Consider the following 24,851-nt stretch of genomic DNA (forward strand, 5'->3'; position numbering starts at 1 on the left):
GAAGTAATACCTCTATATACACTTAAGAGACTGAGAGTAAATTGTAACAAATTGTTAGAAATATCCTCAGGATGATGCAGTGAATGTGATGTGATGTAGTGGTGATGTTTGTAGTGGTCAGTTTCCTTGCAGTAACCTTGAAACAGTGTTCGAACCCAGTCCATTAGTTATGGTATTCCTCTTTCTGACAGCTCCTGATGAAACTACCGGGCCATGATATGAACCTCATCAACTCTGCAGTCCTGGAAAGCTGTTTATCTCATTATAACAGTCTTGAGGTTGCCAGTTTGGCACTCTGTGACAATTATAATGTTGCAGGGCTGAACTCTGAGCAGTTAGAGGTTGTAATGCGAGAATTTGGGAAAACAATAACTTTTGGAGTTTAAATTCTGTCCTGAAAAAAAAAAATGTTTTCCTGTCACACTCAGGCAGCCAGGCAGGACAAGGAGACTGTCAGAGAGATTGACAGCTCGCCAACTTTTAAGATAGCAAGAATCAGCATGGTGCCGGGCGAGCTGACAGACAGCCAATAAAAAGTCAACTCCTTGAATTTTTCACCTGCTAGTTTGTGTTTCACTGTGTTTCATCACCTCATCATTTTAAAAAATTCAGTGTGAGCCTGGTGACAAATCTTTGTTTCCGGAGGCACCGAGTGAGTTTAGCTGTTAATAATAAAATCAGAATATCAGTCGGTGTCAATCCCAGATTTGATCACAGAGATGTTTCGCTTTGCTTTCCATTCACCTCTGTACGGTATGAACAGACCTGCTTAGGTTGCATAATCTATCTGAGAACATCATGTCTAAAGTTATATTACTGTTATGATGTGAAGAACTGAAGGCCTTTCAAATAAATCAGCACTTACGCTGCATTAGCTTGAAACAATGACGGAATTTGGAAATAGAAAATCATGTAAACTTGATGTTCACTGTGATGGATACAATAAGGTTGGTTTTCATACCACTTGAATGTAAACCTTCAAAAAGACACATTAAAGAATATAAAACTTCCAAAAACCCTGTTACTGTTTGGTCCTATAATGACCTGCTATAACCCACACGCAAGAACATTAGTATTTGTGTTATTTTAACAAAGATCACAATGTTTCAAACTCTTTTCCACCAATTTATCAATAGAATTTTGGAGGAAACTAGCAACTAACAACTATTTTAATTGTTTTATGATTATTTTCTCAATTAATCAATTAACCAATTAATCAATTAACCATTCAGTCATTCATAAAATGTCAATTAATAGTTAAAAAAAAAAAATCACAAGTTGTGCAAGATCCTCTGCAATTAAAAAGGGGGAAAAGAGGAGTGATTCATAGTGTTGAATTTATTGATTATGAATTAACAGAAAGTTAATCAACAACATTCTGATAATTGATTTATTGCTTATCTCATTTATCAGCCAGGTAGGCCAGACGTTCTCTGGTCCAAACATTCTCTGGTCCAACATTTTGAGAACATTTTAATCTGTTTATTTTATATAATGCACCATGTAGATTAAATATCAATTTCATTTTGGGCTTTGGGAAAATGTGATTGGTACTTTCTAACTACTTTCTGACATTTTATAGACTAAAAGGTTACCCACTTAGTCAAAAAAAATACCGAGAGATGATATAAAAGTGAAAGTAATCGTCAGTTGCAGCTATGTAGCCTGCACAGAAGCATAGAGAGAACATTTTTAAGTGCTTCCTTTGTGTGTCTTCAGGAGGCACAGCATCCAGACAGAAGGGCTTTCAGGGTTGTATTCGTGCTCTGCAGCTGAATGGTGTCACCCTGGATCTGGAGGAGAGGGCCAAGATCACCCCCGGAGTTCAGGCCGGATGTCCAGGCCATTGCAGCAGCTACGGCTCCCTCTGCCAGAACCGGGGTCGCTGTGTGGAGAGATCCAACAGCTTTTCCTGCGACTGTGGCCCCTCTGCTTACACTGGAGCCTTCTGCGAAAGAGGTAGAGAGGCTTTGTCACCAGTCTCCCAGCAGTGTGTGGAGACATCACTAGTCTTCTTGTTAGTGTGAATCACTAACAAGAAGACTAAAAAGAGACATACTGTAGCCTACTTAGATTTCCAGTTTATAAATGTAGGTTACTGTGAACAGATTCAGTTTTTATTTGGCTTTTTATATTCTACAAGAAAGCTGTGTGAATTGACATTTGAGAACTCAATTTTTAGCATAGTTAGCTAATTAGGAAAGATATGACAGCAGAAAGCAGTTTGTTCACATGCAGCTATAACTTCAGTTAGATACAAACACACTTGTTTTGTTTTAACTCCTCATAGTGCCTCCAAAAAGCCAAATCTGCTCCCAGCTGTAGTTTTTTGTAGCTCAACACAGTTAATAGTTGAATTTTAAACTTTCCAAGGTGTGTATGATAAAGTCAACTAGATACCTTGTTTAGAAAACTAACACGCTGACTTTATCTGAACACAGCTTCCTTTAGGCGTATCAGAGGTTAAATATTCAGTTCCCAGTCAAAAGCAACACACAACTCAACCATGAGTGTTGACATGTATTGAAATGTTACCTGAATATGTTACAGTACAGCACCTGAAAGTGGTCTAGAAATAAAAATACACACTTGGAGATACAAGGAGAGGCCATGCACATTAGAAGAGGTCACACAGACAAACATGAATAATTAAACACACATGTACTATATATACACAGGAGCCCTACGGTCATACAGGTGCATATCCCACCACTGTACACTCACATCCTTGTTATACGAGCCATTCAGCTGAATCGGTGCCATTTGCATGTTGTAACAGTTGAAAATTAAAATGTCTTTTTCAGCACTGTAATGGTCGATCTCAAGGTTTCCAAATGACAAATACCCCATATGAGTAACAGGACTGAAAGTAACAGGACTGAGTTTTCAGCATAGCATTAGCAAATACATGAAATGTAGCAACATGACATCAATGCTAATAGCGTGAGAACATGAGAACGCTTAGTGGTTTACCAAAACTATCTTAAAAAAAACAAAACATGATAACATCTAAGAAATAATTTAGGTAACAGGACTGAACATTGAGATTGACATTCTCAGTCATATTTACAATATGAAATCTGTATCAAAAATACAGAAAACAGAGTGAGAGAACTTACTTTTGGTCTTCCCGTGGCCTTCAGGAGACTCAATTGATGCTACTTCCTGTTGATCATGTGACTTGCAGAATGTTCTGGGGGTAATGTGTCATGGTAACAGGACTGAGTGAAAACCTGTGGACACAACTAAATTGTTTATTTTAACTAACAAATTATCAATTTGCAATTATACAAAAAATACAATAATACAAAAAAAAAAAGATTTCTGAAGGATTCTAATCATTACATTTCATGGTGAAGTGTAGAGTTAGAGAGTGGGGCTAAAATCCTATTTTTTCAGTGTTCTAGGTAGTTTTTATTAAGGTTTTATATGATGTATCTTCAAATTGCAATTACAACAAAGTGCAGGACACTTTGCTGGATAAAATAATGCATTATACAGACACTTTTCATACATATTTATGCATGGAATGTCCTGGGGATGGAAAACCGATTCAGCTGAATAGCCCATATGCAGCTGCTAATAATCTTGATCCTGTGGGAGATTTGATGCACAGTATATCCCGAGGCAGAAGTTTATGGTTGGCTGATAATTTATCTTGTTTTGACCTTTGTCTCCCACATTTGTGGTTTTTGCCTGAATGTTGCAAAATCTCTCTAATACACGTTGTTGCAAAATGTTAGTCTGTACAATTAATGTACTGTGTACTATAGTACATTCTACTAACACAGTGCTGTAAACTTTTGTAAATACAATACTAATGTGTGCTTAAGATATCTTTCTAAAAAGTTAATTTACTGCATTAATGTTTTCTAAAATCCTCAGTATTTAAGAGGTTGTACACTGCCTATTTAGTGCCACTACCAACACAACAGATAAATTGTCTTAAAGTGGACATTACATGCTCTTTGTGTTTTCATTTTGTCATTTATTTACTGTTATAATGTTGGATGTCTGTGTTGAACATGGTCAAAGTTAAAAATGTTGCCTTCAAGTCAAAAGCCAGAACTTCATCCTGTTTGCAAAGTTGCCCATGCACATGCCCACAATTGGATGGCCGCTCTGTAGCCTTTGTTGCTAAGGTTGTTCCACGGGTTGTTTATGTTGCCTGCTCGCATATTTCGGATCGGATTTTGGCTCGTACAGATATATTTGAGATGTTTACATTTTGATTCAAGAATGGGAAAAAGAAGTGAAATCCAACCACTACTGTTTGTTTACGTAGCCTCCGCAGGTGCCAGAAGTTTGCAAAGGGGCAGCCAATCAGAACAGAGTGGGCTCATCAGGAGAGACAGGAGCTAAAACAGCCTGTTTCAGACAGAGACTGAACTGAGGAGCTGCATAAAGGGCCAGTTTAAGATAAATAAGAAATGTTTTAAAACTTTAAATCATGCAAAGATATTCAGGTGGAGCCCCAGAATATAAATATAGACCTGGAAATGGGCATGCATCTTTAAATAATATTTTGGCTTTTATAAACTGTATTACTGTAACATGCAAAGAAAGAGCTGTGTGGAGACTTTTGTTCCTTCAAAATACAATGTAATTATTTTTATCTGCAGCATCTGAACAAAGACTGAACTCAGAGCAGCAGTAAGCCTGGCTGGGCATCCTGATGGAGACAGTTTGTCAGATTGTGTTCTGATGCATTGCATTAAGCGTTTTTTTTTCTTTCTAAGACTGCACACCTCAAGTTCTTGTTATTTAAGTTATCACAGGAACATTGAGTCATCACATCAGCACAGTAACACAGTAACAGCTGACAGCTCGTCTTCACAAGAAAAACAACAGTATAGGTCTAAAAATTCAGGCTGGCAAAAAACGACCTATAGTTACATTTATGCCCCGGGGAAGTGACGGGAAGCTAGCATCATGTTTCCAACCACGAATTGGGACATTTAGTTTAGTGTTGCCGTGACGACAAAGGTTACGTAACTTTAAGGAAGTATAAACCAAGTTTCAAGTGATCATTTTAACCCAAACCATGACCTTTCCCTACCCCTGACCAAGTGGTTTTTGTGGCTAAACCTAACCAGACCTCAACCACAGCGTTGTCACACCATAATTATTTTTTAACAGTGATTTATAACAAAGCAGCATATTACAGTCCTATGGGTCGTTCTGGAGTGCAATACTACGGCTGCTTTATGGCGTAAATGTAACTATAGGTTGTTTCTTTCCTGCTGAATTTAAGACCTATACTGTCGTTTCATTATGGAGATGTGTTGCATATGTATTCAGTAATTAAAAAGCCCAGCTGTGTTGGCTGTTGGAGCGCCACAGGTATACTATATCTGCGACAGAAGTCACAACTCATGACTGTGTTATAATTAGCAGCCAGATTTTGCATTGTTCTTTTCACCTGTCAGCTGGTTTTCTGTGTGTGTGCATTTTCACCAGCTCACTAATTAAGCACTGTCAGTGCTGCAGAGGTGCTCTACATACTGCATTTGAGTAACTGCTACTGTAAGGTCCCCCAGTGAGACTAGTTGTTACTTGATGCAGTGTGAGGGCATATGAAAATTTAAATGCAAACCTCACTGTTATGCTGTCTCTGGGAAGCAGTGTTGATTTGGCAAAGTGAGATGTTAAGTGAGCGTACAATATGCACAGGATAAAAAGTTACTGGGGCGTATTGTGTAAGCAAAATACAGATAAAATGGTTAAGAAAAATACTTGTACTAAAACTTTTAATGCGAAGAAGAACAGTGTAAACCAAGTCAACCTCAGCCAGATTCAAAAATGCAAATCCCATCGACAACAAAACTGACTATTATATACAACTATAAATAAAACAACTGCTATAACTCAATATTGTAACGAACTCTGACACTATCTCCCTTCTTGCAGAGGTTTCAGCCAGCTTCAAACCGGGAACATCCGTCAGCTACACCTTCAAGGAGCTGACACCGAACAAGAGCAGCAGCGCTCCGCCTCCGTCCATCTACTCTGGTATGACCCTGAGAGCAGAAAACATCTCCCTGAGCTTCAGGACCAGCCTGAGTCCAGCTCTGCTCCTCTACGTCGGCTCCTACTACAGAGAGTACCTAGCTCTGCTGCTCAACAAGCACGGTGAGCGCCCAGATCCTCTTATAGCACCTGTATTGTATTTCTTTAAGAAGGACTACGTGTTTTTCTCTGTTGATGTTCACTCTGTTGTATCTAGGCACCTGGTTTGGCTCATGTAGCATCATCATGAGGTTTATTTTCTTCTTTGTCCTTCCACTGAATAAAGGAAGCTTTAATTTCTTGCTCTGTTTTACCCCGTAAGGTCAACAACTTTTATAACTTGTTATTTTTGCTCTTAGCTTTGACTGGATGGCCCTGAATGTTCCAGTATGGCTAATATGATACAAATGTGACAATTAGGGTTTTAATTTCCCATAAATGAATGTGTTAATATCTGAAACATGCTCTGAATTAACATGAAAGAAGCAGATTTTTTTTTTTCCTTATGAAAACTTGAAAACCCCCAGTTTGTTTTTCTCTGTGTTTGTGCTGCTTAGTTGTGATGTTTTGTAGAAAGAGATCACGTAAAGCCTCTTTACTGCTGGTAATGTAATGAAGAGAAATAACTTCAACTTGAAATTTAACAAAACGTGTAATAAAATCCTGCTGATGGAGAAAAATAAACTGTTTAATAATTGATGTCACATTGGAGATAAACCGACATTTCTGATTGCATAGGCCGTGTGACAGATTTTTTAAATATAATAATGTGACAACATGAAAGAGAACAAGGAGAAAGTGATAACTGATGTCATCTCATTCCTCAATATGATAATAACTTATGTTAAAAATGTATATGTGTATACCAAATTACTAATTTAAATAGGCTTATCCAGCACCTTAAAACAGTTTTAGTGCATTTTCAATGCAGTTAAAGGGACGTTTCACTGCATCTTAAGTTTTTTGCATTATGCATCAGCTACTTTACGTCCCAGTTGATCAACAATACACCGAAAGCATTGATATGTGCACAGACATTGTGGCTGTTTGAGGCTCCTTTCTCTTCTCCTAAACCAAGTCTCCCTGTCACCCTTCTCCTCTTCTTCTGCTCCAACTGCTTTTCTTTCATCCTGTTTTCTTTTATCCAGTTCTCCTCTCCTGCTGTTCACTGCGGTGTTTAATCAACTTGTCGTTGAGTTCAACCAGAAGAGTGGCAAGTGGTGTCATTTCAATTGGAAAGGAAAAAGAAGCTGATAAACCTATTATGTGTGATATTCCACCTAGGACAGGTGTAAATAGACCGTAAATGGGCTGCTTTAATAATCCAGACTGAAGGAAGATGATGGCCAGCAGGTCATTAGAGTTACCATGGTGATCAGGTAGTCTGCGGGTAGCTGCATTTAAACTGAAGCACCTCATTAAAACTCTGGAACAGGTTTCTTTGGTGATAAAACTCGGCGCTAACACTGTGAGCAGCCTGTTTGATGTGTTGTTAGCAAGCGTGTAACTGCACCTTCATCTGTTAAAGTGTCACCTTAAAGTTTTAATCAGGCAAATTGTGTTCTTATAACTATTTGGGTGTATTCTTTCATAATTTTAAAGGATAAGTCTGGTGATATTTTATATTTTTATTATTGCATATTTCTGCATAGCCAAAGCCTGATATACTGTAGCTTATTCCTCTGTGCCATAGAGCTCCATTGTTGTCCAAAAATCACTAAAAACACATCAGTGAGCCACACTGCTGCAGTGAGTGACATGTTCCTTCATTATAATGAACATTGGCACTGTAGTTTATTTGAGTCTATCCCAAATACACCATCCCATCCAGTGTCCAGCAGTTTTTTGTAATTTTTTTAGAAATGAAAGTATATATAATGACCCATTTTTAAAGATTGACATCAGTAAGAGCCAATGAACTTGGGGCTGAGTGCCACATACAGGCTGTGGATTTATAGTATGAAATATGTTGCCAACTTTGTCACTCTGGTGGTTTTAAAAGATCGACATTTAACTGCATCTGGCTCTATACTTTTCTTGCTTTCCATTTTATTTGACTGATGGTATGAAAGTCAAATTCCAGGGACATGAATCTTGATTTAGCTACTCAATCACGGTGAACAGGAAGATCTTTGTCCCTCTTTTTCTTTTGTTAGAGTTACGTGGTTGTTGTATCGTAACACGGCTGTGAGTTAGTGCATTCCTCTGACAACAAAGATTTAAGAGCTGACTGCCAAACAGCGTTATTGAAAATCAAACCTTAGAAGATAAACAAAACAACAATGTGCATGGATATCTTTAAATAAATCATGGTTATCATTGTTTCTAGAAATACACACATCTCTCTTCTCCAGTTGTTTACTCTGTGTCTCTCAAAAACTTGCAAACGCTCCCTTAAAAATATTCTTCCTCATTACATTTTAAAAAAGAGTACGTCTCGAGCCCAGATTGGCTCTTCGTCAGGTACGGAGGTATTCCTCTGACATCAAAGACCTAAGAGCTGACTGCCAAAAAGTGTTGCATTCAAAAGCTACTGTACGCTATTGAAAAGCAAAACCAGCAGAAAAACAAAGCAACAATACGCATGGAGACTGTGGTAATTAAATTGTTTCTTGCATGATAAAGGAGGGTTAGAGGTTGCTTTTAGCAGCTGACTCTCAGAGCCTCTGTGAACACACAAAGAAGAAACACATAGTTTCAACTTGCATTGTCACCCTGACAATAAATGAAGACAGAGAATATAATACGTACAATGACTTCTCCAAATTGATTCTCAAACTGCATGAAACTGGTAGCAATGTTGAACAACACAAGATAATGGTTAAACAATGCAAAGTACATGTATGGTATTATTATAGCTACCGTAACATGGAAACACCAGAGAAAACTAGAAAACCGGTGAGATAATTCTGCTAAATTTTTGACCCACCAGATGAAATTCTTGTTCTTATAACTAAATGTTTTCAGCAGAAAAACAAGGACATTTGGGAATCTGATATTTCAGCCAGCCCCAACTTTTCAAAAACCCTACAAGCTTGCTGACAAGCTGGGTCTGTCGGCTCTGTAGTCACTTCCTGTGAGGTCATTATAGTGTGAACGCTGCCTCTCACTTTCCTCTGTCTTTTCTCCTGTGACGTGTGTGGTACAAATGGTAATTATTAAGTGTTGAAAATTATTATTAGAGCTGAAATATGTGAATAATTCAGGAATCGAGAACTTTGAAAAACTTTTTCTCTAATTTTGTCTCTTTCCACACAAACTCTCCTTGTCAGATCACAAGATTATACGCATTCACAATTATTATCCAAAATATACATATATGAAGTAAGAGTCAAAATGTTAAACACTCAGATATACCCCTGCTGTGTGCTTTTGCAAGGAAATCCTTAGTTTCCTCTGTATCTTCTTCCCATCCACTCGGCCTGCAGACATCAAATGTTATTCATGTGAATGGAATAAAATTATCCAACTTAAATTATGTGAAAATCATATAAATTAACATGATTCTGTATACTTTTATTGACAGGACTTGGCCCTAATTCCCCAAATATTGAATTCTCTTTGGTTAATTATTAAGCAGCTGTTGCCCTGGAACGTCCACATCTCTCTTGAAGTAATATTCTCTAAAATAAAATTTATATTAAAGCAAGACGACACGGATGAGGACAGATTTAGCAAAGTGGTTCAGTTTTTCCTACAGTTTGGGTGGTTTTTAGCAATTAATGAAACTTAAATGTTTATTATATTATTTTAGAAGTTGAAATCTTGAATATTGAAAGTGTCTGTTTAAAGTATTAATGAGAAATGCTCAATGATATTGTTCTTAAAAACACTGCTGTGTGCTTGTATAACTCCAGTTTATATATTTATTACTGATCACAAAAACCTTGTTTCTTTATTTATGTATGGGCCATAATACAAAGATAATACAAGACACATTTTCCTAAATAATAAGATGTTGCTCTTGAGAAATATACATGCTTTATAAGTTACTTGTGATGTCTTTTTTGTGTGTGTTTGAGTCACTAAGGGATATACTAGTGAATTGTTTTGTTGATTTGTGTGTGTGTGTACAGACAAGCTGGAGGTGAGGTACAGACTGGACAGCAGCAAGGATGTAGAGATCCTGAGCAGCAAAGTGAGAAACCTCGCCAACGGACAGCTACATACTGTTACTATCAGCAGACTAGCAGATGCTGTTTCTATGCAGGTAAAACACACACACAACAGGCTACAATCGTCTCCACAGTCAGCACTAAACCCCGAGTCAGCCTGTTGTTCACAGCAGAGTTTCTGTCAGCCATCACTGGGGGAAACTATGAGAAGGCTGCAGCGAAACACTCACAGATAATAAAGCCTGAGCTGCACTCAAACAATGGACACAAACATGTGGTTGGTAGCTCGGAAACAGCTCTTAAAGTGCTTTTTCTAATACATACAAGACAGGACGTTCTCTGCGGGCTCTAAGATAATGTAGAACATTGTGGCACCTGATTCAAAGACATAATCTTTGCTTTATCACAATGTGGTACAACTTTCAACTGTGTTTCCAAGTAACAAAATCACAGTTGAAACTCTCCATCTGACTTCGTGGCTTTCAAAAATCAAATTTTAGAGCTGAAAGTACTGTAACAACCAAATACGGGGAAATGTTTCATTCTCATCCTAGCTCCTGGTAGTACGATAGAATTTCCTCAACTTAATCCATTGTCCTATAATCTTGCATTAATGTGCTAAAAACTGTGTGTTGACTGGTTGGCACCAAGTTGTAATATCATTCATTGGACGTATAATCAGTTGAATGTTGAATCAGTTGTGCTGTTGAAAGCACTAAAACTAATCTTAAAGTGAAATCTTTCATTTTCTTTCAGATTGACCAGAACGCCAGAGAAGACTTCAATCTGACATCTGATGTGGAATTCAATGCCATCAAATCGCTGGTTCTTGGCAGAGTGAGCGGTGAGTGAGACAGCAACAAAAACCCAGACGAGGCCTTTTCAGACTGCAGAGCACTCAGACAGACTGATTTCAGAGATGTTTTTGCCTCATCAGACAATGAGGTATTCAAAACTCTCATCATGATGGTTGAATCCCTGGAACAGCTGTTATTTTGATAGATTTGGATTGGTGGCACACTCCTCTTATATAACACACACACTTCAACAGCATCGATAAAAATAAGCCGAGGTTAACTCAACAGCTAGTTTGCACCCATAGTCAGGGCACAAATACAACTTTTAACCTGATGATGACACCAAATATAACGTGACCAAAGTTGTTGCAATTCATCCAGAGATGGACATGAATGTGTGCACCATATTTCACGGCAATTCATCCAGTAGTTGTTGAGACATTTTACTCAAAACCACAAATGTGAACTTCATGGGGGCACTAGAGAAAATGTTAGGGGATCACCATGGATATCTGTATGAAAGGTAATGTAATGGAAATCCATCCAGTAGTTGTTGATATACTTTTGTCTGGACCAAAGTGAGTAACAGACCAGCATTGCCGTTGTTCATCAGGATTCTGTCATTTTGGCTTTCGTCTGCCCGCCAGTGTAGCTTTATGGTCGTATTCAGACCAGATCAGGTGGTGCGGCCCACCTCTGCAGGGTCGAGCGGAGGTGTGTGGGTGTGTTTATTTGTGCTCTAGAACTTAACCGCTGTGAAACAATCAGAAAATGACGTTTTATTGATCTGATTCACCAGCTTTCTCGCTACCAGCGCTCCCTGTCTTTATTCATTCTCCAGCTCGCTCAACCACAGCTGCTCTCTCTCTCTCTCTCTCTCTCGTCTTTTTTAAAATGAGTCAGGAAGCCGACAGCAAAGTCTAACTTTCTCACTTACTTTACTTTACTTTTAACTTTATCAAACAAAGAGTAACGTCTTTTTACTCCCTCGCAGCAGAGTTTAGATCTTCGGCTGTGATTGGTCACAGCAGCCTTCAGCCGCAGTGACGTCAGGTTGCGTTTCTCCAAAAGTTAGCTGGCCAAAACGCCCGCAGCCAAAACACACTACCTCTATTCAAATGAATGAGAGAACTGGCGTTTTCACCACACTGCTTGATGTGGTCTGAATACAGTCTTAGACTTCCTGTTGCAACTCCTTTTTTACCTGGTATTCGAGTCCACACTGTCTTTCTCTTATAGCCAGGCTTTTAGGCCTCTGTGTGGTTTTAAAACCTTATTTCACAGCTTCCTTGCAGCTACTGCAGGATTTCATACAGCACATTACAACAGTGCTTTTGATGCAAGTAGAGAAAACAAAGTTTCCTTATTGCCACAACAAGGTTTTTTTCTTTCTTGTTTGCTTCTGTACTGTGTTTGTATACAGCATGTGAAGTTGTAGCATCATTGAGGATGTTCTTTTGGGAGATTATAGGTGTTTCAATAATGTCAGTGATTGTTTCGCCTCATAATTATTGCATTTTCTTTGGTCCAATAACATGGCACCTCTTGGGTATGACATGTACATTGCAGTATTATTTGTTCTGGAAAGCTGCAACAGTCCAGTATGGTGCTCTCATTCTTTCATAGAGATTTATCGCAGTGTTGAACAATTTTGTTTTTGTCTCTGATTCTCCCTGACCTAAAACGTTTGAAGAAAGGAGGAGAAAAAGCAGTTACTGATCATTTGGTCTAATTAGATACGTTTTAACCACACAGTCGTCCTGTACAGTTTAACCTCTTATCATAGAAGACTATCCTACCAAAATACCTCAAAACACTTTTTCTTTTTTGTCTACCTGGTGTGCCTGTTAAATAGATTAGACATGTAACAGAGACATGGCAGCTCTATAATTTACTTTGTCATGACCTAGTTAAGTTCTTTTTGAATGGCGCCTTCAGAGACAAACTAAGAAATTGGTTGTTAATAAGATGAGAGACTGTGAGACTTTCCTGACGCAGGTGAAGCACTGCCACTGCAAACACACTACACAAAGTTATGCTAGTCCTTATAGCATACTTTGATTTAACTATTTGAATATGGGTTTCATGTGATGCATGTTACAGTATATCCAGGGAAAGTCTGTGATTGTTTATCCCTTGAAAATCCCAAGATTTTAAGGCCTGTTACTAAAACGTGCCCTGTTTCTCTCTTTCTCTCCAGACTCTGGTGAGTTGGATCCAGAGATGACTCGGCTTGCCACTTTAGGTTTCACAGGCTGCCTGTCTGCCGTCCTCTTTAACTCCATCAGCCCTCTGAAAGCTGCTCTGCTCCACTCAGACACCAGCCCAGTTATCATCACCGGTCCACTGGTTCAGTCCGACTGTGGCTCCACTTCAGCCAATCCCTACGCAGCAGAAACCACAGACCACTTATCAGGTCAGAAAGAACTTTTGTTGTTTCTTTGTTGTTAATGACATTTTGACTCGTCACAGTAGGAAAAGTACAGGTGTTATGAATACTTTTAATGATGGCTCTGTTATGCTAAACAGAATTCAGCCATCTTTGATTTAATTACTTACACTTGTACTCTTCCTACTGTGATACGTCCAAATGTGTTTTGTGAAAAAGGCTTATCAAAACAAGACAGAGTGACTATAGACAGTCTGGGTGATTATCGTAATCATCATCCATTCATGACCCACTATATGAAACAAATGAAGAAAATAAACTTGCTGACTTCAGTTTTAGCTGTACTTTTGTAAGCCTCGGCCTTCCCCCTAATTTTTTCCCTTTTTTTTGAGTAAATGCATGTCTTCTACTGCATGTCATATGGAAAACTATCCATTGTTAGAAGGATCACACTGGCAGTTTTGCATGTTTAGCCCATTAGCTAAATTGGCGTCATCGCAAATGCAACACTTTTCGTTTGCAAACCCTCAAATCTGAAGCGACTTGTGCAATTTGGGGCTGACTGAGACGAAAGCTGACCATCGTGAGAGCAATGTAGTGAAATCTTTCTCTCCAAAACGGCGGTCCTAGATGAGCATGAGACATGTCCACCGATGACCAATGTGGAGCTTTGGCAAGCAAAGACAGCCTGAGGCAAACTCTGACAGAGACAGAAATTTAAGACTGAATTCTCATTATGTGACTGCTGCAAAGACCCACGTCTACAAACAAACCAATCAGAATACACACAGAAGACTCTGGCCGGCATGATGTTATATAAGTGCAGTTTTTTAATATAAAGTTTAGGGGAAAGACACCTTAATACTGTACATCCATGGCACACAAAAACCAAGATGCTGGAGGTGAAATTAACTGTGACTGAAAGCACAGATGGAGGACAAGCTGCTGATGAGCCTCTGCTTTCATTGCTTTCATCTACTGCTTGTATTTACATCGTAGCGCCACAGCTCACCATGCATTCAGTGCACAATGTGACAGCCTCGAACTTATATCGACACAGATTATGACCATGATTTTTATTATTGGCGTCTCGCACTGTGTGACTTGCAATAACCTTACACAATCATTGTTGTTGCACAGCCTAAAGGCACCTTTAAACAAGCAGCGGTGTGCCTTACACAAAAAAATAAAGATGTTGTGTGAATCCACTATGATGTATTACCCAGGTCAGGCAAGTTTCAGCCCATTGTCTCAGCCCATTGATTTTCACTGTGGACAGAAATCATAGAAAACAATAGCTCCTTGGATGATAGGAGATCAATCTAAAACTTATGTTATCCTTTGGAGAATGCTTGACAATGATGTAAAATATACAGATTTGTACTTGATGGGATAAAAGCTCAGAAAGCCATCCATGCAGTCCTTCATAGAGGCAGAACAGCTTAAGGAAGGGGTTGTTTGTTTGGTTTCTGATATAATAGGTGAGATGGTGGCTAGAAACTAGCAAACCCAAACTCCAGCCTTCAAAAATCTGTGGTTGACCTCAAAAACACTATACGCCCATGGTGAAGGTGTACGACTAACGCAGCCACTTTCTCAAGGAATTAATAAATATTATTGAGGCTATTGTAAGTGATACTGTCCAGCTTTCTGTGTGGGTGCTACCTCTAAAGCTTTATGATGGGACCTTTGAGGCAATTAGCTCAGATCTGGGAGGAAAGTTTTCTTTCTTGTCACTCACACAGAGAATACACCTTTCTGCTCCGACTGACAATACTAATATATATGATTCCTTGGTTTCTCCTCGACATATATCTCTGTCGAGCATCTCTCTTCAGTAGCTCCATTTCTATTTTTTTCATGGCACTAATGACTTTCTCCCTCCTCTACTTTTTTCTCCTCATCTGTTCAACTTCATTTCTCGTCACACTTGTATTCCCCTGTGATTCCCCTTCTCTTCTCTCTCTCCTGTCTCCCCTCATTTCTATTTTCTCTCTTTCTCTCTACGGTCTGTTTCTTCTGTCTGTGCTGCAGGCCAGTCTGGATCAGTGGGAACAGGTCAGCCTCTAGTCAATGCCATCAGGAGTGACTCAGCTCTAATTGGAGGTACAGTAACCGCAACTTGTTTCACTGTCACACCGTCAGTCTCGTCAATCATGAGACAGAAACTGTTTGCAAAACAAGCAGGGATGATGAGGATGATGTGATGTACAAAGGCTCCGATAAGACTCAGTTTGCAAATTGCGATCCAACAAGATCTGTTTGAAAATTTGGATAATTTTATTCTTTGATACCTGTCAATTTCTAAACCTCAGTAAAGAAAATTGACGGTGAAAAGATGTTCATGACTGAAGATTTATGTTACACAACTGCAAAATATTTGGCTTTCTGTGTTTTGTGAAGATCTTCACTTAAAGAATCTTTGTTTTGAAATACTAATTGGTTGATAGGTAGTGTCATTTTTAATGAAATCTGCATGCTGTGTAACAGTTTGAAATGAAAGCCCTGAGTTGTCCCTCAAACAACATGACTGTGTCTGAGTACACAAAGGAAACCGCAACTAATTAGAATTTATTTCCAAGCACAATGACTGTTTTTTTTTTTTTTTTTCCTGACATTGGTGCAGAGACCTTCTAATAGCTGAAATTGCCTGAGGAGCTTGTGGAAAATGAGCGGACTGCACAACTAATGATGGAGTCAAAGCACTCCGGTCTTTTCTCGCTGCTTGTTAGGCCACTGACCGCTTGCTTTTTAAATGTAACTTTTATTTTCTAGGCTATAGCTACTAAAGGAGACATTTGTAATGTTTGTCTTTAGATCTAATCTGTCCAGCTATAAAACAAGTCCAACTAAAATATCAAAGTTAAAATGCAAAAGCAGTGATTTTTCAAACTATGTACATCTTTAATGTGTTACCAATTTTAACACAATACATGCAAATAATCCATTATGTTGACATGACCTCCACTGTATATGGGGTGAATACTTACTCACACACACATTTTGTTGTTTTTCCAGTCTGCATCTATTAGCCACCAGCAGCCGACGGATGTGTTCCCTTGAATGACATTTTGACATGTCTTGAACTTTTACATTGCCTGATGGGAATTTCAAACTTTTGCTTTATGACACCGTGCACTTTCTGGTTGAAACTTTTTTTAACTACGGGGTTAAAATGAGTGAAGCTAAAAAAAAAAAAAAAAAACAGTAACCTTGGAGGAAAACCTACTGCCATCTGTGTGTGAGGACTTGTTTTCCAGCATTAAATTGACCCCAAACTGAAGCCAAAGCTATGGAGGAAGAGCTTAAAGACAACATTGGTTCATGAGTGTCCACATCATGACACTCAACAGACTTTTGTAAAGAAGAGTTGGGGGGAAATTTTAATGTCGAGATAAGTAAAGCTGATACAGACTTTTCTGCACAGGTTGTAATTACTGCCAACAGTGCATCTGATAAATACTGACTTATGCAATTAACTCCTTCGTGTTTGTTTTCAATTTAAATCATAATGAGTCCACCGTGATTCAAATTTGGAAAACAATAAAAGATGGAAAGTCCGTAGAGAGGTCATTAGTTTTACAGTAATAAATCTACATTGTAATATTTGTTTTATTGGCCCGTACTTGCTCTTTAAAGATCCCCTCTGCTCATTTTAAAACATATAAAAATCCTCTGCTTGAAATAATAAATTGTGTTTGACACGTTTTGTCCACAAAAAAATCCTTAAAAATGGCATCAACTGCTTCTCCCTCATTGAAAAGTCCAGAATCTCTGAATATGCAAATATGTTTCATTGAAAAAGTTTTTTAAAAATTATACAAGATGTCTCCTACTGCTCTGAAAAGTCCATTCTCAGTGTTTGTGCACTGGAGGCTTCAAGTTTCCACATCACGCTTGTGTAAATTGAATACCGGCCCTCGATTGGCTCCAAAGTAGTTGTGATGTCACAAATCCTGCTGGTAGGTACACGTCTTAAACTCAGATTTAAGGAGAGAGCAGAGGAACTTTCCCTCTTTGAAAACTTCTTCTATTGTCAAACTCTGAAGTGACATCTCCATTTCTCTCATTTGCAGGTGTGATAGCCGTGGTGATCTTCGTGACCGTGTCAGCGTTAGCCGTAACGGGCCGCTTCCTCTACAGGAGGAAAGGGACGTGTCAGAGCCAGGAGGTAAAAACAGTAAAACCCGAAGACAGCCCAGACCTGCCGTTCAGCAGCCAGACCAACTCACGCAATGGTCCCAGTGAGAACCAGAAGGAATATTTTATTTAGGTGAAGGTTCGACCCGCTGCTGACCCGGCAGTTTCCGATCCGAGGAGACGGACACAGACAGAGATGCCTTGTCAAGCCTCAGTGCTTTACACTACAAACTGAGACCCAACAGTGGCTCAACAAGACAGGACGGCACAAACAGAACTATACACACATTTTCTGTCTTTTTTTGTTTTGTTAAGTTTGATTTTTGCTTCTGTGGTTGTATTTTTGTATAAGACTTGTATAAAGATGCATAAGAACAAAGTGTTGAATTTACAATGCGTCAATACTGTCTGTGGATCAATTGTAAATATCTAATGATGTAAATCTTAAAAGTATGACTTTATATCAATCTGTATTTCTCTGTCCTATTGAAATGTATTTTCCATGAAATTGCTGGTATGAAAGTTAAAACATCTGAGGGTCTGGTATGATTTAAATGCATTTTCCAACAAGGATAATCTTTTTCTTTTTTTTTTGTTTTGTTTTGAGTGAATGAACCAATTTTATTCATTGTCAGGAGCTGTTGGGACGCTGCAAATAGGCTCAATTTCCAGTTTGTTTTTATGTTTTCCTTTTGACTCTTTGCACCTGTGTGAACTGTGGGAAAAGCAAAAAATATATCCGTTCACATTGAACATTTCTCATTTTTCTCAGCCACCTTTGCATTTTATTCATTTCACCTCTCTTTCTTTATATTACTCTATATTTATTTTCCTGTTATCTTTTTGTTTATATTTATTTCTTTATTTCTTTTTTCCTGAAAAGGACACGGTTACTGCGCAACACAAAACAATTCAAGCCTTTGTGTCCACACCCTCATTCCAACTAAAACATTAAATTTGTAAAGTAAACACTGACCATTGCTCGTCTGAAAGGCAGATTGAGCTGATGGAGAGCTGTGGACTTGATGGGAAACGGTCATCTATACTCATTTAAATACTAAATAGAATATTATTCAGTGGGACAAACCAGACAAAGAGACAAGAGGAGGTGGATCAACCTGCTGTGTCTCTCTGCTAACCAGAGGTCTGAAGTTTAATAGTAATTCTGAAAAACTCTAAATTGCATACATGTATTTCCACTTTTTTTTTTTAAAAAAACTATTATTATTTTACATCTCTTGGTTGTTCATGTCAAAATTGCTGTTGCAAAAGTTTAATATGATGCCAGAAAAATGCACAAAATTGTCTCCGCAGAGGCACTTTTCATAGAGATTTAAAAGCATTCATAAAAATTCATCCAAAACGTATTTTTCCAGGAAATTGCCATCAGTGAGGCTGTGGTCTTATGAAGTATTATGTGCTTTTGTTCTGTTGTTGTTTTAGGTTTTATTTGTAACCCTGCATTAGCTGGCGTCAGTAAGGAAACACTCATGATCCCAAATATCAATTAATTGCAATATTAATTATTAAAATTTCTGATTAAAACATGGATTTTGCGATCTGACCCCGAGCATGTTCACATGACAATCTCATGTTTAGATCACATGATAATATTATTAAACACATATACGTTGCACTGTGTAAACGAAAGCGTATTAAATCACATCTGGATTTTACCCAGATATCAAACACTTAAAATGACAAATAAGGGCAAAGACCTGTAATAACATCAGCATCAGTCTGGTGGTATGTTATGATAAAGCACCGTCATCTTTTGAACTAACAAACACACAGACTGAGGACTTTGAAGCAGCTTTATACGATGTGAACTGTTTACTGAATGTCACATTAAATTGTTTTGAGGAATGAATTTCTCGTTTTTGGGTGACAGAGGTTTGGTTTCTCTTCTGGCAGTTAATCACTTTTGAACTTAAACAACATGATGACATTTACAGTACTGGAGAATAATTGTGATGTCAGTGAGTGCGAGTGACCTGCTGTAAGATTTTAATCTGTACAGATATTTTAGTAACAAACAAAAAGCTCTGTTCAGTGAAAATAAAAGCATCAACGCTTTTTTCTGAGGCGGGTTTATCTTTGTTGTCAGCTGAATAACAATCTTGCAATTTTAATGGACTATTAACTTGATTGATTATACCATATACTCCGAGTCTTGTGAAATAGTACAAAGTAGAGCCGAATCACTGAACAAGAGATTCTGAGCTCGATCAATAAACACCTTTTAACAGCTGCAAAAGACAACATCATTGAGGCTTAGAAACCTGAATCAGTTATTTCTCTGTTAAATGAGGCGGAAACTACACGCATTTACATCTGTGAATGTTTTGGCCCTTTAAAAGTTGCTGTTGGTTGGGTCTTTTCTTCACCTTGTGACATTTCTGATGGCCATTAATATGCATCTGTCTGCAGAGTGGAGATAAACTTCACCACCTGCTGCTTAGTGAAGCATTCAGGTGCTGGAGATGTCAAGCTAATTCTTGTCAAAGACCCACTGAGCCTCTCTCCAAGCAGGAGCGATAACACCCAGACACAGTTTTGCTATGTGATGGAGGCCTCCTACCGCCTGCTGTCCGCCCCCTTTAACACACACACACACACACACACACACATATAAGAATAATGATACATGGAATTTGTTCCACACTTCATAGTCAAACTCAAAGTGCTATATATGTATATATATATATATACATGCTGCAACACCAAGAGGGGAAAACAATTCAGATCATAAGTCATGATCATCATCTCAGTTATTAGAAGTGAAGACAATTATACGAGTATTATGTTCTTCCAACAAAACCTGGATTTTTTGACAATGTGTCGCCACAAATTAGATTATTAGAATTAGATTACAATCATAAAGCCGACATGAAATATGTGAGCTTCATTTATTTTGAGAAATTGCAGTAATTTTAAGGCAATAAAAGAAGTACGCACAGATTTCCTGAGGGGCAGTGGTGAAAAAACAGGCACTACTACTACTACATAGAGGTCTGAGAAACAGTCACATGACATTTCTGTACACCAACAGTTCCCACACTCGGCCCCCCGAAGAAGGATGAGGTGTCACATTTGTAATAATAAATAGATATTGATGAGAGTGATCACAAACTGTAAACAGTGTAAGACGGTGACGCTACAGTTTGTTAGTCTGGTAGTGCGATAATGTGCTAAAATGGTGAAGTGCAGAAGTGTTTCTATCGGCCGAATGAGCACATCTGCCCAGTCAAGGCTGAACAAAGGTCAACTCTGACCTGTGAATCACAGCGAAATATGAAACGCACGCTTGAATTCAACTGTCAGACGGGAATATTCAAAAACAGAAACACAATTTGACCGCACCGTAAGGGTTTTTGTTCAGGTTCAGGCCATTTTCTTTTGCATACTGTCAGTTTATGTTTAGTTTTTGAGGTAAAATCTAAATATTACTAGTAAACATTTAATGTTACCATATGTAGGTTAATGGTTATTTATGAGATATATAAAGAGTAAAATATGTGAGAGAACTTTTGATCTTCTGCATTTCTGTTCTGGATTTTGCCTTTCGGTGAAGGTTTTGTGATTCTGCTTGTTGGCATCAACAACTGCTTCATAAAACAACACCGACTTACGGCTTTGCTGTGATGTCAGTTAGTTTTGTTTGATTTAGCAGTGCTTGCTGGTTTATTGTTTGTATTGTATTGTTGACTGTTTTAGGATTTACTTTATCAGTGGGGAGAGATTTAAAGTTTTTCTGCATGTGTGTGTGATGGTTGAAGCTTGACGGGAGCTACATTAATATTACCAAAGTTTTGTTTTATGATGAACAAGTCAGTTCATAATTTACATAATGCCAGATGATGGTAAGGCTGTGTAGCTACTGCATGTCTGTACGAGAGAGAGAGAGAGAGAGAGAGAGAGAGAGTTTATTTTGACATTAAAATATTGGCTTTGGATCAGGTTCAAGCCTGAATGAGCCAGAATAGATCAGACTTGGATGGAAATTTGAGGACCGTGATGTTCTGAGGGTTTAGGGTTCATCTCACTCAAAGGTCACAACAGAGTGGCACTTGAGTTATGTAACCAGAGGGAAACAGGGAGTCACATTGGTCTAAAGAGGGGGGGGGGGGGCATTGGAACATCTTGTTAAAGCACAGACATGTCCTGGTTAAATAAAGATTTAGAAAAGGGCACTTAGATGGCAGCAATGCTCCTTTAAAAAGTTTGTTGACTTGTTCTCAACCCGCTACCAAACTACTACTTACTTTTACTTTCTGCTTAATCAACGCAGATGTCAAGCTTCAAATAAAAACAAAATATGTGCATTTAATAAAGAGGTAATGAACAGAAAAGGACAGGAGAGGTTTTGTGTTCTCCTTCAAACACTATACGACCTGGATAATTAACAGCCGCCCGCTATCTGATTAGAGATCTCGTGGGACTGCAGGACCACAAACAGAAACAGCTCCATAAAAAGCACCTGAATATAAATGACAGCATAGACCTCTGGCTCTGCATCGCCTGTACATCCATCATAATCATGCAGGGAAATGCATCCAGAATATGAATGTGACATTTATTGATGTTAAAAGACTTCTCAGCCGTACACCGCCGCTGGCTAAGTCACAGTCAAGATCCTGCTGTCCGAGGTGTCAGCTGGCCAACGCTGTTAAAAAGCCCCGCTGACAGCATGCGGACCGCCTCTGTTTGCACACTGACAGTGCAGTCGTCAGGGGTCAGCAGCACGCGGGCCAGAGGTTGGACCGCTCATGCGAAACACCCCGCCACGTCAAATTTGGCTCAAGGCAACATTTTGTTTTGTGTTTTTTTTTTTATTATTATTATTTTTTTTTTTTGCTGCGGTTGTCGATGGGGAAAGAGACAGCGGTAGCATGAATCACCACAGGACACCAGCATCACAGGAACAGTCGCTTGTTTCTACAGTTTCAGCTGTCATCCCTCAGTGCTTTATTTTTCTTACAACTTTATTCAAAGCAAGAGAGCGACACTGTGATGGGTACCCACCTACAACATGCCAGAGAGCACAGTGTGGCAGTCAGCCCACCATCCCTCCTCCTCTTTCCTCTCATCTCACTTCCTCCATACGGTGTTTGCAGCACAGCAGCGATGGGACCAATCATACCTGGCACACAGTTTACTCTTATTAAATAATGATAGCAATAGCACTGTTATGTGGTTTCAGCACTTTAGCAAATTACTGAGGAGCAAAACAATTTTGCTGTTGGATTCTGTAGCTAATAAAACCATCATTATTTTTTTTCCATCTTTCAGTACCATCCCACAAATTAAATAAAATCCCAAATGTAGGTAACATATATGAATGAGCCCAAAAAAATACTTTTATTATTGCTATTGATTGATTGATTTATGTTCCTTTATTTAGTTTCTAAATTCTTGTAATTGTAGTTAAAGGCTATGGATACTTACAAGTATTACGTAAGACCTCCGTTGTTGTCCAAAAACTGTTAAAAACACGTCATTGAGCCCCACAGTTGCACTGGGTGACATGTTCCTTCGTCACAAAGAGTTTAGGCACGTTTGTTTGTTTAGAAACGGCTCCAAGGACTAATAAGAGTGATCACGTTTTCAGAGTGTAGTTTTGTGTAAGGCAGACGCCACTGCGCATCTTTTGCTTTGCTAGCTTGTTGTGCCACATTATACATTGTAAATTTCTCAAAGAACGTCAATTGACATGTTTTTTAATACTTAAGATATATAAAGGTTTTAGATACACACACAAGACTTGTAAATAGATCAGTTCATTGTTGGTTTGGCTCTGCACATTTGTTGACAATAAGAAAAATATAGAAAATGGCCAGTCTGCATTGTGCAGTTCAACCAAATTGAGAGCACTCATGCAACTCAAAAGCAATCCTGCAAGAAAATCTCAAACAACCAATTGCACAGATGTTTTCTGGGTTTGGTTTCAGGTTAATTCACATCAATTTGTGTCCTTTCTCATATGTTTTTCAAGCAGATCTTAAAATGAGTGTACTTATGTAGAGTTAATTTAAAAAAGGCCTCTCTGAAAAACCAAAGTGGTTTAAACATTTCCAAACTGCCACAAGTCTGCAGGGAATATTTATGAGATTAATGCAGTTTCACTTAAAACATTGGGTGCTTAGCTGCTTAAAACTCCTTAATTGAGATAATCGTGAGCAAGTCTGTGATGGAGGGAGAACACACCCAGGGGATTCTGGGTAATCTGCAACGCCATAATAACACTTCTAGAGGACGACTTTTGATAACAAACTCTCTGGAGATCAGATGAAGTCCATCTCTTTTGTGTTTACTGTTTCCATCCACAAAGTTGGATTTACAGTCTCTCATCAGTGTCCACACAAAGATAAGTTTCACTTTATTTTTCTCTTCTTGGAGTATTTTTCTACCATTTCCCTAAGTATTTACTAAAAGCATTATTAATCTGAGGTCATGGAAATGCTTCTTGAGAGGTCGTATCAGCTGGAGGACTCTTGCTTACTACTCTGCTGTAATGATGATGATCTGATAAGTTTTATTCAAATTTATCAAATGTGAACCTGCTCTGTGCACAGAAGTAATTTGGTGGTTGGTAGTTAAAATTCATGGATGTTTAATGAATAAAAAGGTATATAAACCATAACCCTAACCCTAGCTAGCTGAGGTAGTCTTACAAACTTGCCAACTAATGACCCTCACCTGCTGACACACCTGACTTCCATCACCTAATGATCCAAATCCTGTAAATATACCCCTCTGTCAGGATGGACCTCCTTCATTAGAGTCTCATTCAACTGTCATGACAAAAAAAATAGAGAAGGAGCTATTTTGATGTAAGAAATCATAAAGTGGATACAAAACCATCTTAACAAAAGCTCATGTGTTTTTTTTTCTGACTAAATTGCAGCATGTCATAACCAACCAGCCTGACCTTCAGAAACAATGAATACAAAGGCAGTGGTGAGTGAATTAAAGTCATCCAAAAATCAAGCGAGGAACCATAAAAATAGCCCCATTCAGCCATCTGTTCAGCTTTCACAGTTGCCACTAATCAGATTCAGACTATTAGATGAAACTTGATAATAATTGTTGCTCTCTTCTGTTTTATTTGACTGGCTACATATATCACATTATCATAAAACACAAGAAAATGATAAGATTTAATTAATCTATGGTTTAAAAGCTGCACTGACTGCATCAGTTCTGTAGTAGCAACATGTTGTAAAACTTAATTTAGTCCTGTTTTCACTTAAAATAAATTCTATGTGGCTTTTTGACACTAAGAACAGAGCAAACATATATACAAAGTGATCAAATTTAATCACAAATACAAAATATATTGTCAAAACACACATTAATGCCCTTTTGTTCAATGAAATCTCACAAAGGGAGTGAATGCTT

At 38.4% G+C, this 24,851-nt stretch overlaps 1 protein-coding gene across 1 annotated transcript in view; it reads left to right on the forward strand.

Annotated features, from left to right (window-relative positions):
• LOC137197565 (contactin-associated protein-like 4) overlaps nucleotides 1-18,657 on the forward strand; it is a 71,767-nt gene extending 53,110 nt beyond the window's left edge. The window contains exons 18-24 of the mRNA XM_067611060.1: nucleotides 1,720-1,959; nucleotides 5,911-6,132; nucleotides 10,086-10,219; nucleotides 10,881-10,968; nucleotides 13,122-13,337; nucleotides 15,345-15,416; nucleotides 17,387-18,657. Of these exons, the coding sequence (XP_067467161.1) occupies nucleotides 1,720-1,959; nucleotides 5,911-6,132; nucleotides 10,086-10,219; nucleotides 10,881-10,968; nucleotides 13,122-13,337; nucleotides 15,345-15,416; nucleotides 17,387-17,583 (1,169 nt within the window). The 3' untranslated portion in view covers nucleotides 17,584-18,657. The remainder of the gene's footprint in view (nucleotides 1-1,719; nucleotides 1,960-5,910; nucleotides 6,133-10,085; nucleotides 10,220-10,880; nucleotides 10,969-13,121; nucleotides 13,338-15,344; nucleotides 15,417-17,386) is intronic.
• Nucleotides 18,658-24,851: the final 6,194 nt, after the last annotated feature.

This window comes from Thunnus thynnus, chromosome 14 (genome assembly GCF_963924715.1).
Source record: "Thunnus thynnus chromosome 14, fThuThy2.1, whole genome shotgun sequence".
NCBI classification, from domain to species: Eukaryota; Metazoa; Chordata; class Actinopteri; order Scombriformes; family Scombridae; genus Thunnus; species Thunnus thynnus.